Below are 15,102 nucleotides of genomic sequence, written 5' to 3'. Positions count from 1 at the left end.
CAGAATCGTAATCTGCTTTTACTTTGTTTGGGGAAGTTTTATTTGCGATTTTTTTTTTCACTTAGTTACTTATCCTCATTTTTCTGATTGTTTCTTTTTTTCCTTTCTCTCCTTCCTTCTTTCTTTTTTCTTTTTTTTTTCTCTATTGGGAAGATCAATGGTTTACAAATTAAGAAGGGGAGCTAAAGAGGGAGGGAGAAGGAGAGAGAGGGAGATAGAGGGAGAGAGAGAGAGAGAGAGAGAGAGAGAGAAACTTAAAGCACTGCTTCACTACTTGTGAAGCTTTCCCCCTTGCAAGTAGGGACCGGGGGCTTGAACTTAGTAACGTGTGTGTGCACTCACCCCCTCCCAACTTAGCCTTCTTAATCGAGCAACTCCTGCAATTATTTGACCACCAGGTACATTTTCTTTTTAATTATTTTTAAAAGCCGGCATCATTAGCAAATGTATCATGCAGTTGGGGAAACATCAGCTAAGGCATAGACTTCCCTGGCTTACAGAAGAGTAATTAAGACTTGGAATGAGTGGCCCAGAAAAGCTGTGGTCTCTCTTGTTCTTTAACCTGGGACATCTGTTTTAGGCATAGTCCTGTTTAAACAATAGAACTCTGCTGGTGTTTCTTCCTCTTCCTGTCCCCTGGTTGTATCAGTGGAGGCTTTTAACCCACCTTCTACATCATTCTAGTACTCTGGTCACTGATAAGTACAAAAAATATTGATAACATCAATATTATATCTGATAACTGGATAATATCACCTCAGCGTTTATGAAGTGCCTGTCCCGATGCTAGATGCCTTGTATATTATTATCTAATTGATGCTAGGCTTCCTTGTAATTAGTTTATCTTATTTTACCAGACCCCTGCTCAGCTCTGTAGTACAGAGGATTGAACCTGACACCTTGGAGGCTCATGCATGAGTCTCTTTCCAGAACCACTGTGCCATCTCCTCCAGCCTTCCTTGTTATTTTCCGGATTGGGAGGTGGGGGGGGGGGCGGTAATCAGGTGGAAAGAGATCACAGAGCTGACAGTCGGTCAGGACTCAAACCTAGAGCACTGAACACAACACTGACTTTAGTCTTCTACACTAGCCGTGCTCAGGACTCAAACCTAGAGCACTGAACACAACACTGACTCTGGTCTTCTATACTAGCCGTGCTCAGGACTCAAACCTAGAGCACTGAACACAACACTGACTCTAGTCTTCTACACTAGTCGTGCTCAGGACAACAACCTGAAATGAGCCAACTGGGCGTGTCTGCAGTCCTGATGTGAAAACAGCTCTGACCGTGGGACTTGCTCTTGTGGTTCTTATTCCCTGAGTCTTGTGGTTCATTCAGAGCTTTTATCTTTGTCAGAAACAAATTCTATTCCAGATTTATTTCTTCTATTTTTTTTCTGTTCAGTGAACAGTACCTTGTAGGAGACTTGTCTGAGGCTCAGTACTTGCACTACAAATCCACTGCTCCTGGTGGCCATTTTTTCCTTTTTTATTGGACAGGACAGAGAGAATCTGAGAGAGAGAGAGAGACAGAGACAGAGAGAGACAGGACTGCAGGTGGGGAGTCCAGGGCTTGAACCTAGATCCTTGTGAGGGTCCTCATGCTTAGTACTATGTGCACTTAACAAGATGCAACAGCACACGGCCCCCAAGTTTTCTCCTTCTTAAATTAGATGTCATCCTTATAAACTAAAACACACAAGAGTAAGTACCGATATTGATTCAGATATTGGATATTGATTCAGATGAAAGGCTCCTTTCCCCCATGTTGACCGAGACTACTGATTTCATCATGCAGAAAACACTATGACGAGAGGCAGAAAGCCTGGGCTCTCGGCCCCTCAGCCACCCACCAAGTCTGTGCTCAGAGACAATTCCTCAGCCTCAAGTTCCCCATCTTTCCATGAGGGACTTGGATGATCTCAAAATGATCTTTTCACTCTAGTATTTTGGGACAATTTTTTTTTGTCTCTGCCTATCAGATTTCTTTCTTTTTATTTATTTATTATTATTATTTTGGTAATCTACTGTTGAGGTTTTTTTTTTAACTCATATTATTTATTAGTGATTTAATAATGATTAGCAAAATTGTATGGTAACAAGGGTACAATTCCATACAGTTCTTACCACCAGAGTTTCATGTCCCTCCCCACCTCCATTGGAAGCTTCCCTATTCTTCATCCTTCTGGGAGTATGTGCCAAAACTCTTTCTAGGATGCAAATGGTGGGACTACTGGCTTCTGTAATTGTTTTCCACTGGACATGGGTGTTGGCAGGTGGATCCATATCCCCAGCCTGTTTCTACATTTCCCTAGTGGGGTCAGACTTCCATGGTGGGAGAGTACGTAGAAATCCCCAGGTCATGTGCATTGCAAAACGACCCATGAGGAAGGCAGCCTGCCTACATGGGAACTCTGTGTAAGCACCATGGTAGGAAGCTGGGACTGATGGGGAGAGACGGGAAGGTCAGGCGCCAAGTACCTCTGCGACATCACCCTCAATGCCTCCACTCAATGCCTGAGATTCCATGAAGAGCTTTTTCCTGGCAAGTTCTTATGTTGCACAGATAAACAGCTAAGCCAGTTTTTCTTTAAATAAAAAAAAATGTATTGTTGTTGTTATTGATGCCATCATTGTTAGATAGGACAGAGAGAAATGGAGAGAGGAGGGGAAGACAGAGAGGGGGAGAGAAAGACACCTGCAGACCTGCTTCACCACCTGTGAAGCGACTCCCCTGCAGGTGGGGAGCCTAGAGCTCGAACCAGGATCCTTCTGCTGGTCCTTGTGCTTTGCGCCACATGCACTTAATCCGCTACGCTACCACCTGTCTCCCGATAAATAAATTTTTAAATATTTATTTATTCCTTTTTGTTGCCCTTGTTGTTTTATTGTTGTAGTTATTATTGTTGTTGTTGATGTCATCGTTGTTGGATAGGACAGAGAGAAATGGAGAGAGGAGGGGAAGACAGAGAGGGGGAGAGAAAGATAGACACCTGCAGACCTGCTTCACCGCCTGTGAAGGGACTCCCCTGCAGGTGGGGAGCCAGGGGCTCAAACCAGGATCCTTATGCCAGTCCTTGCTCTAAGCCAGTTTTTAAAATTGGAGAAAACCCTGGTAACGCGCACTAGGAAACATGGATGAAATTGTACAGCCAGCAGGCTGAGGTGGCAGCCTGTGGGCAGGTTCAGTTATCTCTGGAAGGTGGCAGCCAGGGCATGTCTCCGTCACTCAGGCCACAGGCACGACTGTGACATGTCTCTGAGTCTGGGCACCATTTCTTAGCCACCAGTAGCTCTCTGTTCGGCATACCCTCTTTTCACAGTAGCACAGATACTGGCTAGCTGTTTGGAGTACTTGCTTCTGTGGACATTCATACACGTGAGCCCCAGGGACCCCGGAAGCATGCTCTTTGGATGGCTCCCTTATCTGTGCTTTGAAGACATCGTGTTTTCTCACGAAGACCACAACTGGAGTCTTTACCCTTGGGCCTTGGCAAGTCAATTCCCTGGCTCTCTGCTCAGTGAGAACATTCCAGCCTAAAGGGCTGGACGGTGGTGCACCTGGCTGACTGCACACATCGCAGTACACCAGGACCTGGTTTCGAGACCCTGCTCCCCACTTGCAGAGGGAAAGCTTCACAAGTGGTGGAACAGGGCTGCAGGTATCTGTCTCCTTCTCTAACTCCTCCTCCCCTCTCCATTTTTTCTTTTTTTTTAATTTCTTTATTAGGGGATTAATGTTTATAGTTGACAATAAATACAATATTTTGTACATGCATAACATCTTTCATTTTTCCACACAATACAACCCCCAGTAGGTCCTCTGCCATCATGTTCCAGGACCTGAGTTCACCCACCCACCACAGAGTCTTTTACTTTGGTGCAAGACACCAACTCCAGACAAAGTGTTTAGTGTTTTCTGCTGAGTGTTTTATCTTCTGACCTTGTTTTGCAACTTCTGCCTATGAATTAGGTCATCCGATATTCATCCTTCTGTTTCTGACTTATTTCACTTCTCAGGATTTCTTCAGCTTCATTTTTTTTCTTCAAGCTCTCCTTTTTTTTCTATGTCCAATAATAAATATATAAAAATAAAGAAACACAAGTGAGAAAAATGTGGCACAACCAGCCTGAGAAAGTGGTTTTTAGCATTAGATAACAATATGTATACAAATTATCAATGAAGGGGCCAGGCAGTGACACACCTGGTTGAGTGCTCACATTACAGTGTGCAAGAATCCAGGTTCAAGCCCCTGGTCCCCACCTGCAGGGGAAAATTTTCATGAGTGGTGAAGTATGGCTGCAGGTGTCTCTGTCTCTCTCCCTCTATCTCCTCCTCTCCTCTCTATTTCTCTCTGTCTCTATCCAATAATAAATAAATGTATCCTTTTAAAAAGAAGAACAGAATGGCTACCCCTTGGTAGCCATTTCCCTCCGTACACTGTTTGCATCAAAGACACAGAGTGGGGAAGTCTGGAAAGTGACATTCCTGCTTCCCAACTACTGAAGGCTGGTCTCTACCTGGCTTCCCTGGCCCTCACCTGCTTTTCTCTGTCGTGAGGATAATCTTTAGGGTGTGTGGAGCAGGAGGGACTGTGTGTCCCTATGAGGGGAGGGTGGGTTGAGGCCTGTGAAGCTGCTTCTCTCCCTGTTTTTCCACAAAGACGTGGCTGCCACCTCTTGAATCTCTCCATCGTGCCATGAGTCCACAACCAATGGGCACCCACTGGGAGCCAAGCCCTTTGCTGGATAGGCGAGGGCGTGAGTGCCAGAGCCCTGGAGCTCCAGAGCAGTTTGCGTCTTGATCTCTCGTCTCTGAGCTGCCAGCTGCTGCCTTAAGACTGGTTGTCTCAGGACCACACTTTCACATCTGCCCATGACATACGTCATCCCACCTCGCCCACCACCAGGGTGCTATCACCCTCCACATCTGGGCAAAGCCCCCCTCCCCACTTCATCTCCTTTTTTATTGGAGCTCCTCGGTACCGGCACTGCAGATCCACGGCTCCTGGTGGCCTTTTCTTTTTCTTTCTACTTTTTTCTTTTGAATTTTTTTTTATTTTGCCTCCAGGATTATCACTGGGGCTTGGTGCCTGCACTACAAATCCACTGCTCCTGGAGGCTATTTTTTCCCTTTTGTTGCCCTTGTTGTTTATTGTTGTTGGTGTTGTTGTTATTGTTGTTGTTATTGCTGTCATCGTTGTTGGATAGGACACAGAGAAATGGAGAGAGGAGGGGAAGACAGAGAGGGGGAGAGAAAAATAGACACCTGCAGACCTGCTTCACCGCCTGTGAAGCGACTCCCCTGAAGGTGGGGAGCCGGGGTCTTGAACTGAGATCCTTGAGCCGATCCTTGCACTTTGCGCCACTTGTGCTTAACCTGCTGCGCTACCATGCTACCCCGTACTTTATTTTTATTTGACAGGGCAGAGAGAAATTGAGAGGGAAGGGGAGATAAGGAGGCAGAAAGACACCTGCAGCCCTGCTTCACCACTCGTGAAATGTCCCCCAGGCAGGTAGGGAGCAGGGGCTTGAACCTGGGTCCTTGTGTGGTGATATGTGCTCTTAACTAAGTGCACACTTAATCTCCAAGCCCCTTCCTCTTCATCCACTATGGAAAGGGTTAACATCTGAAGTAATTAGCAGCCATGGGCCTGGAGGCTGCCCTGCACTGAAAGAGGTTCTAGAAAGAGAAGTAGTGTCTAGACTCTCTTAACTCGGACTCTATGTAGAGCGGAGGTGTATAGTAGGGGTGAAACTGGAGAAGATGGTTCAAAAGTGCAGACTTTCAGCTATGAGACAAATCAGCCTTGGAGACGTAGTGAATGCAGGGTCTAGGCCTAGTCAGACCCTAATGTCTACTTGAGTGTTGCTAAGTAGCTCTTCAAAGTTCCATCACCAAGGGGCTAAACTGTGGTGCATCCGTTTAAGTGCACATCTCACCATGCACAAGGACCCGGGTTCAAGCCCCGGTGTACACCTGCAGGGGGGAAGCTTCATGAATTGTGAAGCAAGGCTACAGGTGTCTCTCTTTCTCCCTCTCTATCTCCCTTCTTCTCAATTTCTCAATTTCTCTCTGTCCTATCATATAAAATAAGTTAAAAAAAAGTTTTCATCACCAGAAGATTATCATGCTGACATGTTGGGGTGGGTGGCAGCAGGTGTCCTGTGACCACCACAGAATACAGATGGGCGTGGAACTTGGAGGTCATACCCTGGAACCAGTGCCACTTGTCTCTTGCACGTCAGGCTTTCAAGGATAAAGGAAAACTCCTCCAGAAGGTCCTGAGGGTGGCTGGCGCCGCTCTGACCAGTGAACTGGCCCTGGGCAGGTCCCTGCTAGGGAGAGGTTTCAGTCTGCACACACTGTGAGTCACAGCTCCACATCAAATATTTTGAGTCAAAATCTCCCCAGGTTTCATTTCATCCACTGTGGCCACAAGTCACATTCAGAAAAACGTACCGTCTTAGGCAGACAATTCAAAAAGAACTTATTCTGTGGTCTTCCCATCCACAGAATTGCTTTTACCTTTCATCTCTTATGTGTTTTATTTTCATTTTCCATTTCTTTCACTGGGAGAGCGATTTAAAAATGGTGGGGGGTGGTGAACGGGTGCTCCCAAGTGAACATACGCTTCATTGTAAAGAAGGATTTGGGTTCAAACCCCCACTCGCCACTTGCAGGGGGGAAGCTTCACGACCAGAGAGTGGATCTGCAGGTGTCTCTCTGTCTCTCATTCTCTCTTTATCTCCCACTCCCTCCTCAATTTCTCTGTCCTGTTACATAAAAAGAAGGGGGGATGGCTGCCAGGATCTGTGGATTTGTTGTGTAGGCACTGAGCCCCAGGAATAACCTGGTGGAAGAAAAGCAGAAAGAAGAAAGAAAGAAAGAAAGAAAGAAAGAAAGAAAGAAAGAAAGAAAGAAAGAAAGAAAGAAAGGAAGGAAGGGGCAAGGAAGGTAGGTTCAGGGAGATGGAACAGTGGTAGAGCACATGCTTTGCAGACATAAGGCCATGGGTTCTAGTCCTAGCTCCTCAAATGAGAAAGATGGAAAGGAACAGGACATCACCAGTGGTTCAATCCCCACGTGCCACTCAGTAAACAAATCAGTGAGTTAATGTCAATACAGGACTCCATTCTGGTTTTGAAATTGTCTCAGTTATGGTCAGATGTTTCAGACTCTCTCCGACCTCTCTGCTCTCAATGTGGAAAGCCACTTCCTCCCCTGTAAGGAAATCTCTGTCCCCAGAAAGGGTGAGTTTCCATTGCAGGGAAGGATGCTTCCCCTTTTGGAGAAATTTCTTTTAGTATTACTTTTTTTTAAGAGTAATTTATTATTATCTTTATTTACCTATTTGTTGGATAGAGACCGTCATAAGTCAAGAGGGAAGGGGGGGAGACACCTGCAGCCCTACTTCAACACTTGTGAAGCTTTTCCCCTGCAGGTGGGGACTGAGAGCTCAAACCCGAGTCCTTGTGCATTGTAACAATGTGTGCTCTCAACCGGGTGTGCTGCCACTTGGCCCCCGGTATTACTTAAAGAACAGAACTATTTCAGACTATTATGAAGAAAGATACTTGTTGGCCTACATTTAATGTGTCAAGTTCCTCCCATGTATTCATACCAACACAAATCATGAACACATTCATGAGATCATAGGAACCTCACATGCTGTAAGATAATGTAGCACTATCTTCTTCCTAAAGGGACCATCTTTCAGGAAATTCATTTCAAGAAAAATAGAGTTGTAGGGGCCAGGCGGCGGTGCGCATTACAGTGCATAAGGACCCAGGTTCAAGCCCCTGGTCCCCACTGCAGAGGGGAAGCAGGTCTGCAGGTGTCTCTCTGACTCTTTCCTTCTCTATCTCCCCTTCCCTCTCAATTTCTCTGTCTTTATTCAATAATATATATACACGTGTGTTTTAAAAAAGAAAAACAAAGTAGTCCCAGAACCTTGTACTCATGGCAGACTATGAACAGACTTGACTGCTGGTGCTCTACGGACCAGAAAGAGAGCAGGACAGTGGCATGTTTGCGGGACATTTATATCAAGGAACTGTACACAACAGTCCTTTGAAACACAAGCTTCTTTCTCTTTTTTTCAATATTTTTAATTAATTTATTTATTTTATTATTGGATAGAGACAGAGAGAAACTGAGCGGGTGGAGGAGATAGAGAGACTCCCGCAGCCCTACTTCACCACTGGTGAAGTTTCACCCCCTGCAGGACGGAACCAGGGGCTTGAACCTGGGTCCTTGTGCATTGTAATGTGTGAGCTCAACCAGGTACACCACTGCCCAGCCCCCCAGGCTTTTTTCTGTCTCTACAGTACTCTCCAGGGAAGAGCAAACCCACCCTAGTAAAGGCCCCTGGACCACACTGGGGAGGGGCTTTGTTCTCTCAGCACATGCTCCTCTTAGGAGCACTCCCCAGGGCCTTCCTACAGGGCTGTGGGCCACTGTTCTCCTCTCCTGACCTGTCTTCATGGCTTCTCTCTTTTTCCGTTGCAGACATTGCCATGGTGGATACAGAGATGCCGTTCTGGCCCACCAACTTTGGGATCAGCTCCGTGGACCTCTCAGTCATGGAGGACCACTCCCACTCCTTTGACATCAAGCCCTTCACCACTGTGGACTTCGCCAGCCTGTCTACCTCCCACTATGAAGACATCCCCTTCCCTAGAGCTGAGCCCCTGGGTGCCGACTACAAGTATGACCTGAAGCTGCAGGATTGCCAGAGTACGGCTTAGTCTCATTGGCTCACGCTCCCGGGACTGTACTTGGCACTCAGCTCCTGACTGCCCTGAATAGGCACTGCAGGGACCAGAGTTCTGGCGAGAAGGCACTGACCATCCACTCACCCTGCCTTTCACTCTCCAGAGACTTGTAGGGGCTTATGAGAAACCCAAGATAGAAGTAGTGTGAACGTATCCCAAATCCTGCTGTCTTTTTATCCCCACCCTCCCCATCTCTCTTTCTTTTATTATTTTTTGTATTATCTGTATTTAGTGGATAGAGACAGCTAGAAATCAAGAGGGAAGGGGATGATAGAGAGGGAAAGAGACAGAGAAACACCTGCAGCCCTGCTTCAACACTCGAGAAGCTTCCCCCCTACATTGTAACAACCAGATGTGCCACTACCCAGCCCTACCTCTCTCCTTTCTTTCCAGCCTTCTTTTTTTTAAATTTTATTAGTGATTTAATATTCATGTAAAAAATTACAAGGTAACAGGGGTACAGTTCTGTGCTATTCCCTCCACCAGAGTTCTGGATCCCCAGTCCCTCTACTGGAAGCTACAGCAGCTGTCCCAAGATTGCAGATATAGGTTAACTATTATTTCTACAACTATCTGTCTACATTTGTATTTATTTTCCCAAGGTTCCATCTTCTTTTCCTTTCCAAGTCACACATACACCTATAACTACATCCCTTTTGCCTCCCCCTTTTGCCGCTTTTTTTTTTTTTTTTTTGCCTCCAGGGTCATCTCTGGGGCTTGGTGGCTGCACTATGAATCCACTGCTCTCGTTGTGAATTTTCCCATTTTATTGGATAGGACAGAGAGAAACTAAGAAAGATGGAGGAGATAGAGAGGGAAAGGGACAGAGGGAGAGACTTGCAGGACTGCTTCACCGCTTGTGAAGAGACCCCCTGCAGGTGGGGAGCGGGGGCTTGAACCCAGATTCTTGTGCAGGTCCTTGCTCTTAGTACTATGTGCACTTATCCAAGTGCACCACAGCCCGGGCCCTTTCCTCTTCTCTCTCTGGGTCCTGATGGAGTTGGAGTTCACAGCCCTCTGGTCTTCTTCCTTCCTTCTTGGGGGCATTTTCTGGGCTGGTGACATGCCCACATGTAACCCAAGCTGAGTCCATCACCCCAGCTCAGAATTCCTTTGGCGTCTTATAAGTTAATCAGTAACTGTTTGCTTCCTCCTGTGACTTGTCATCGTTTCATTACGACCACAGTCCACCTTCTCTCCTCCTGCACTTGGGGACGCCTACACTGAGCGCTATCTCAACACACCTTTCCATTCTGACGTTGTCCAGCCTCCCGTGATCAGTCTCCATGTCACTAAGCTCACATCGAGACACCAGACTCCAAAGAAACGAAAACTGCTTTTAGAGATAAAAGACATTTCTGTGATGCTATTTCCTTGATCTTTATCTCGGTGGGGCCACCCGAGTGTAATGGGCAGCCATGACTTGACAATCAGTAAGAATTTCCTGTATTTCTAGTTTTTTTTTCAAGATAAATAATATATTTACACATGTGGGTTTCAGGAGAGCCTAATATGGGAATCTCTCAGGCCTGACCCCGGCCCCACAACACACTCTTCTCAGGTGTTCTTGCTCTCTGCCCGAGGTCAGCATGTCGTGCAGCTGAGATGCTGTCCTCTGACTCAGCAACGATGGCAGAAGCTGTTCTTGGGTTTCTCCGCTGCCTCCAAGTTGGGCGTATAGCCCCCTTGGCCTGGCAACGCTTCTCTGTGCTTCTTTTGCCAGTGTTGCTTTCTGATACTCATAAAGATACAACTCTGAAGTTAAACACACACCATTTGTGAGAAGGACCAAACACAAGACAGCACACTAGACCTGAAATGTCTCTTGTGCTGTGTATTGCCTAGGAGAATCTTATTGAAGGGTCACAGGCTGAATTCCTCTCTCTCTCCCTCTCTCTCTCCATATATATATAATTTGATTTTAATGAGAGAGATAGAGAAGGAAAAAAAAAGAGACCAGAGTACTGCTCAGCTTTGGCTTATGATGATGCTGGGGCCTGAACCTGGGACCTCAAGCATGAGAGGCTCTCACATAAGTGCTGTGCTTTCACACCAGCCTGCCCCATTCCCCTTCTATTTTTTACAGGTGAGACTCAGAGGTGTAGTGATTTCAAAACCTACTTTTCCTACATTATGTTATATCCTCTGAAAATTGACACCTAAAGAATTACAATAAGGTGGGAGGAAGGTGGTGGCACACCTGGTTAAGCACTCACATTACAGTGTGCAAGGACCCAGGTTCAAGTCCCTGGTCCCCACCTGCAGGGGGAGGCTTCACAAGTGGTGAAGCAGGGCTACAGGTGTCTCTCTGCCTCTCTCCCTCTCTATCTCTCCCTCCCTTCTCCATTCCTATCTCTATCCAATAAATAGATAATATACAGGTGGTCCAGGAGGTGCCACAGTGGATAAAGCATGAGGTCCTGAGTTCAATCCCTGGCAGCACATGTACCAGAGTGATATCTGGTTCTTCCTCTTTCTCTTTCTTTCTCTCTCCTCCTCCTCCCTCTATTATTAATCTATAAATAAAATCCTTTAAAAGAGTTACAGTGTGGCAGGAAGGGTGGCTGTTTGGGAGCTGCTTCCCACAGGAGAGTGACCCCCTGGCATTGCTTCCCCACACAGGTGTCATCAAGGTGGAGCCCGTGTCACCACCTTACTATTCAGAAAAGACGCTACTCTACAACAAGGTCCACGAGGACCCCCCCAACTCTCTTATGGCCATCGAGTGCCGGGTCTGTGGGGACAAAGCTTCCGGTTTCCACTATGGAGTCCACGCTTGCGAAGGCTGCAAGGTGAAGAGAAAACGTTCTTCCCTCAAACCCTGGGCTGAAACCCTCCTTCTGTCACTTCCTCTGGCAAACACAGGACAAGGAATTAGGATAACATCATCAAACTGGGATCTTTGTTTTTGTTTTATTTTGTTTTGTTTTGTTTTGTTTTGTTTTCGGGTAAAGCCCAGCCTTTTAAAATTTTTTAGTAGTGATTTCATATTATTTACAAAATTACCAGGTAACAGGGGTCCAACTCTACACCGTTCTGTGTCCCCCAGAGTTCTGTGTCCCCCACCTCTCAATAGGAAGCTACAGCAGTTCTCCCAAGGTTAGATATGAGTTGACTATTATTTCTACAATTCTCTGTCTATATTTGTCTAGATTTGCCCTTTTCCCCCCTACAGTCCCATCTTCTCTTCCTTTCTATGTCACATCTACACCTACTACTACATCCAAAAGTCCCTCCCTTTTTTCTTTTCATTCTCCAGGTCTTGATGGAGTCGGAGTTCAGAGCCTTCTGGTCATTCTCCTCTAACATCCCCCACCCCACCCTGGGAGTATGGCCAAAATTCTTTTTGGGATGCAGAAGGTGGGAGTGCTGGCTTCTTTGATTGCTTCCCTGCTGAACATGAGCGTTCGTTTATATATCCTTGCACATAGCAATTTCTCAGGCTTGATTCCTGCTCAGATAAATCTAAGTGTGTAGCTTCCAAGTAAAGCCTCTTAGGGGTGGGTTTTCAGTGATTTTTTTAAAATTATTTTTATTGGATACAGGCAGTCAGAAATAAAGAGAGAAGGGGGAAATAGAAGGGAAGAGAGACAACTTCAGCCCCGCTTCACCACTTGCAAAGCTTCCCTCCTGAAGGTGGGAACCAGGGGCTCGAACCTGGGTCCTTACACACTGTAATATGTGCACTCAACTAGGTGCACCACCACCCTGCCCCAGTGAGAATGAATGGTTTCTGCCAACCAGAGAGTTTGAAAACCACTGTTAGAAGATATTGAGGCTGAAAGACGACTTGACCATTACTGCTTTAGGGCTCTAGCAAGTTCCTGCCCCATTCTGGGAGCAGCAGAGTTAGACTGGTGGTTCTCAGGAAGCAAAGCCATCTCTCAGCTTGTCGGTAGTCACCGGTGCTGAGGAGGGACACGAGAGCACTGAACATGTTCTCCTCAGCTGTGCGTGTCTGCGGGACGTGGAATCATGCTCATTCACATCGAAAGGCCCTGAGTCAGTGCAAAGAAGCTGGGATGGACTTGGGATGACAAAGCAAACATTTGCACTGCAAGAAAACTTAAATAACAGAATCTCTGAGTGTGATGGGGGGGGTAAAAAAAAAAACCCTTCAGCAAGGAGATCTCAGCAGAAGAGTGTGCCCCTTACCGTATGCATAAAGCCTAGTGTTCAAGCCCTGGCACTAGCCGGAAGTGCCACTTAGCAACAGAGGAAGCTCCAGGGTTCCTCTGTCTTTTCTCTCCCTTTCTGTCTTTCTCAATCCTACAACCAAAACCCAAAAATCTTTCCTCTCTAGTCATGCCAAATAACTTAGTCCTCTGGGAACAACCCACTTGTCTCTCTGGTCAAGTAGCCTTCTCAACCACTGTTTTTTTTTCTTTTTAAGTGGAAGTCAGGACCAGAGAGACAGCCTAGTGTGTGCCTTGCCACACATGAGGCCTAGGTTCAAGCCCCAGCACCACATGAGAGGTGAGAGACCGAACTGGGAGAAACTCTGGCGCTGTAGTGTTTCTCCCTCATTCTGTCTCTCAAAACAAACCAAATGGAGTTCCTGAAAGTGAAAAAATGTAATTATTGGGGTGGGGGGAATTCACTGGAAAGGCTGAGTAGAATACTTAGCACAGTAGAAGAAAGGACCATTGAACTGGACAATTATGAGCAAGAAAATGACAGGGGGAAGGGAGCAGCTATGGCTGAAGGATCATGTCCCCTCGGGGACCAGCACATAAGTACATGCATGACTCAAAGTCTTGGGATGCAAGAATGGCTTTACATCCTGGGCGGGTCAGTTATCTCGTTGTGTTTTCCAGTTGCGTGTATTTTTACGTGCTCGTGATCAGTACTACATTTAACAGAGTTGCAAGAGCAACAAAGGCACAGAGGCTGTCCTTGCTCTACTTCAAGTCAGAGCTTAGGAGACAACAGCAAGAGAAATCCATTGTAGCGTAAGGTAGAGACTTGAGAATTAGACTCGCTGGGTGTGGGGCAGGGTGGAGATAGCCACTAGACTTGCAGGTGAAGTTGTCAAGTCAGTGGCAGCGTGGATTTGTCAAGATTCCAGGATAGAATTTTGAGTGGACTCAAACGCACATCAGCTGCAGAATCAATGCTAACTTGAGGCTTTATGTACCAGACAGGACCAGGTACATTTAAAAGAACTGAAAATTGAACCGTGTAAAGGTAAACGCATTAGAAGGAAACAGGAATACTCTGGATTAAAAAGAAGAAGAAGAAGAAGAAGAAGAAGAAGAAGAAGAAGAAGAAGAAGAAGAGGAAGAGGAAGAGGAAGAGGAAGAGGAAGAGGAAGAGGAAGAAGAAGAAGTTAGAAAATACTTCCGATTTGAGTTTTTCCTTCTCTTTTATAAATACAGTCTGCTTCACATTGCCTCAAATGTCCCTGTTCTCTATGAGAAGATAGCTGTCAGCTCTCTGCTGTGCCACACATGACTTCTCTTGTGGGGCCTGGGCAGCAGTAACTGTGGAACTTTCTTCCAGTTGCCTAAAGAAATAAAGCGAATTCTGTAGGAGATTATGCAACGTAGACAATCTCACAAAATTAACCACATGTGGATTTTTATGAGTCCTGATCAAGTTGTAGAGTGAAACAATTATTACTCTGCCAAGCTGCTTAGCACAGTTACAAAGGCCGGGGCAAGCTGCTGGACGGCTCTGCAGAGAGACTGAACTGATTACACAGCGTTTTATTTGCACTACACGAGATTCAGAGCACCTACTAGAGCATGCCGGAACCCGAGCTGGCCGCCAAGAAATGTCAGATGACATCAACTGGACATGGCTCTCATGTGAGGGCCAACAAGGGGCACTGGAGATTCTCTGGTTCACTGTTTTGTAACAAAGAAACTAAGCTCCAAAGAGATCGGGTCACAAGCAACAGATAAATGAGTCTTTGGGGTGGGCAAGGAGATAGCTAAGCCTGTTAGAGCACTGGACTTGAAGGCCTAGAACCCAGAAGTCCAAGGTTCAGTCCTTGGCACCATCATAAGCCAAAGCTGAGCAGTCTTGGGCTCTCTCTCTCTCCCTCTCTCTCTCTCTATCTCTATCTCTATCTCTATCTCTATCTCTCTTTCTGTGTCTGTCTCGCATACACACACACACAAACGGAAGTAAATAATTTTATTATTATTTTCTTTCTTTCTTTTTTTGCCTCCAGGGTTATCACTGGGGTTTAGTGCCTGCACTACAAATCCGCTGCTCCTGGTAGCCATTTTTTCCATTTTGCTGCCGTTGTTATTGTTATTGCTATTGTTGCTGTTGGATAGGACACAGAAAAATCGAGAGTGGAGAGGAAGACTGGGG

At 46.2% G+C, this 15,102-nt stretch overlaps 1 protein-coding gene across 4 annotated transcripts in view; it reads left to right on the top strand.

Moving 5' to 3' along the window:
* Positions 1-15,102, top strand: part of PPARG (peroxisome proliferator activated receptor gamma) — a 144,641-nt gene that overhangs the window by 85,974 nt on the left and 43,565 nt on the right. For 3 of the 4 annotated variants that reach the window (XM_007517091.3, XM_060180711.1, XM_060180713.1), the window contains 2 exons: positions 8,513-8,740; positions 11,401-11,570. In XM_007517091.3, coding sequence (XP_007517153.1) covers positions 8,521-8,740; positions 11,401-11,570 — 390 coding nt within the window. In that variant the 5' untranslated portion in view covers positions 8,513-8,520. The remainder of the gene's footprint in view (positions 1-8,512; positions 8,741-11,400; positions 11,571-15,102) is intronic. The other variant, XM_060180712.1, reaches the window with a different exon arrangement.

The sequence above is a fragment of the Erinaceus europaeus genome, chromosome 21 (genome assembly GCF_950295315.1).
Source record: "Erinaceus europaeus chromosome 21, mEriEur2.1, whole genome shotgun sequence".
In the NCBI taxonomy this organism is placed as follows: Eukaryota; Metazoa; Chordata; class Mammalia; order Eulipotyphla; family Erinaceidae; genus Erinaceus; species Erinaceus europaeus.
The sequence above is the reverse complement of the archived record's forward strand: the minus strand, read 5'-3'. Positions and strand labels throughout refer to the sequence as shown.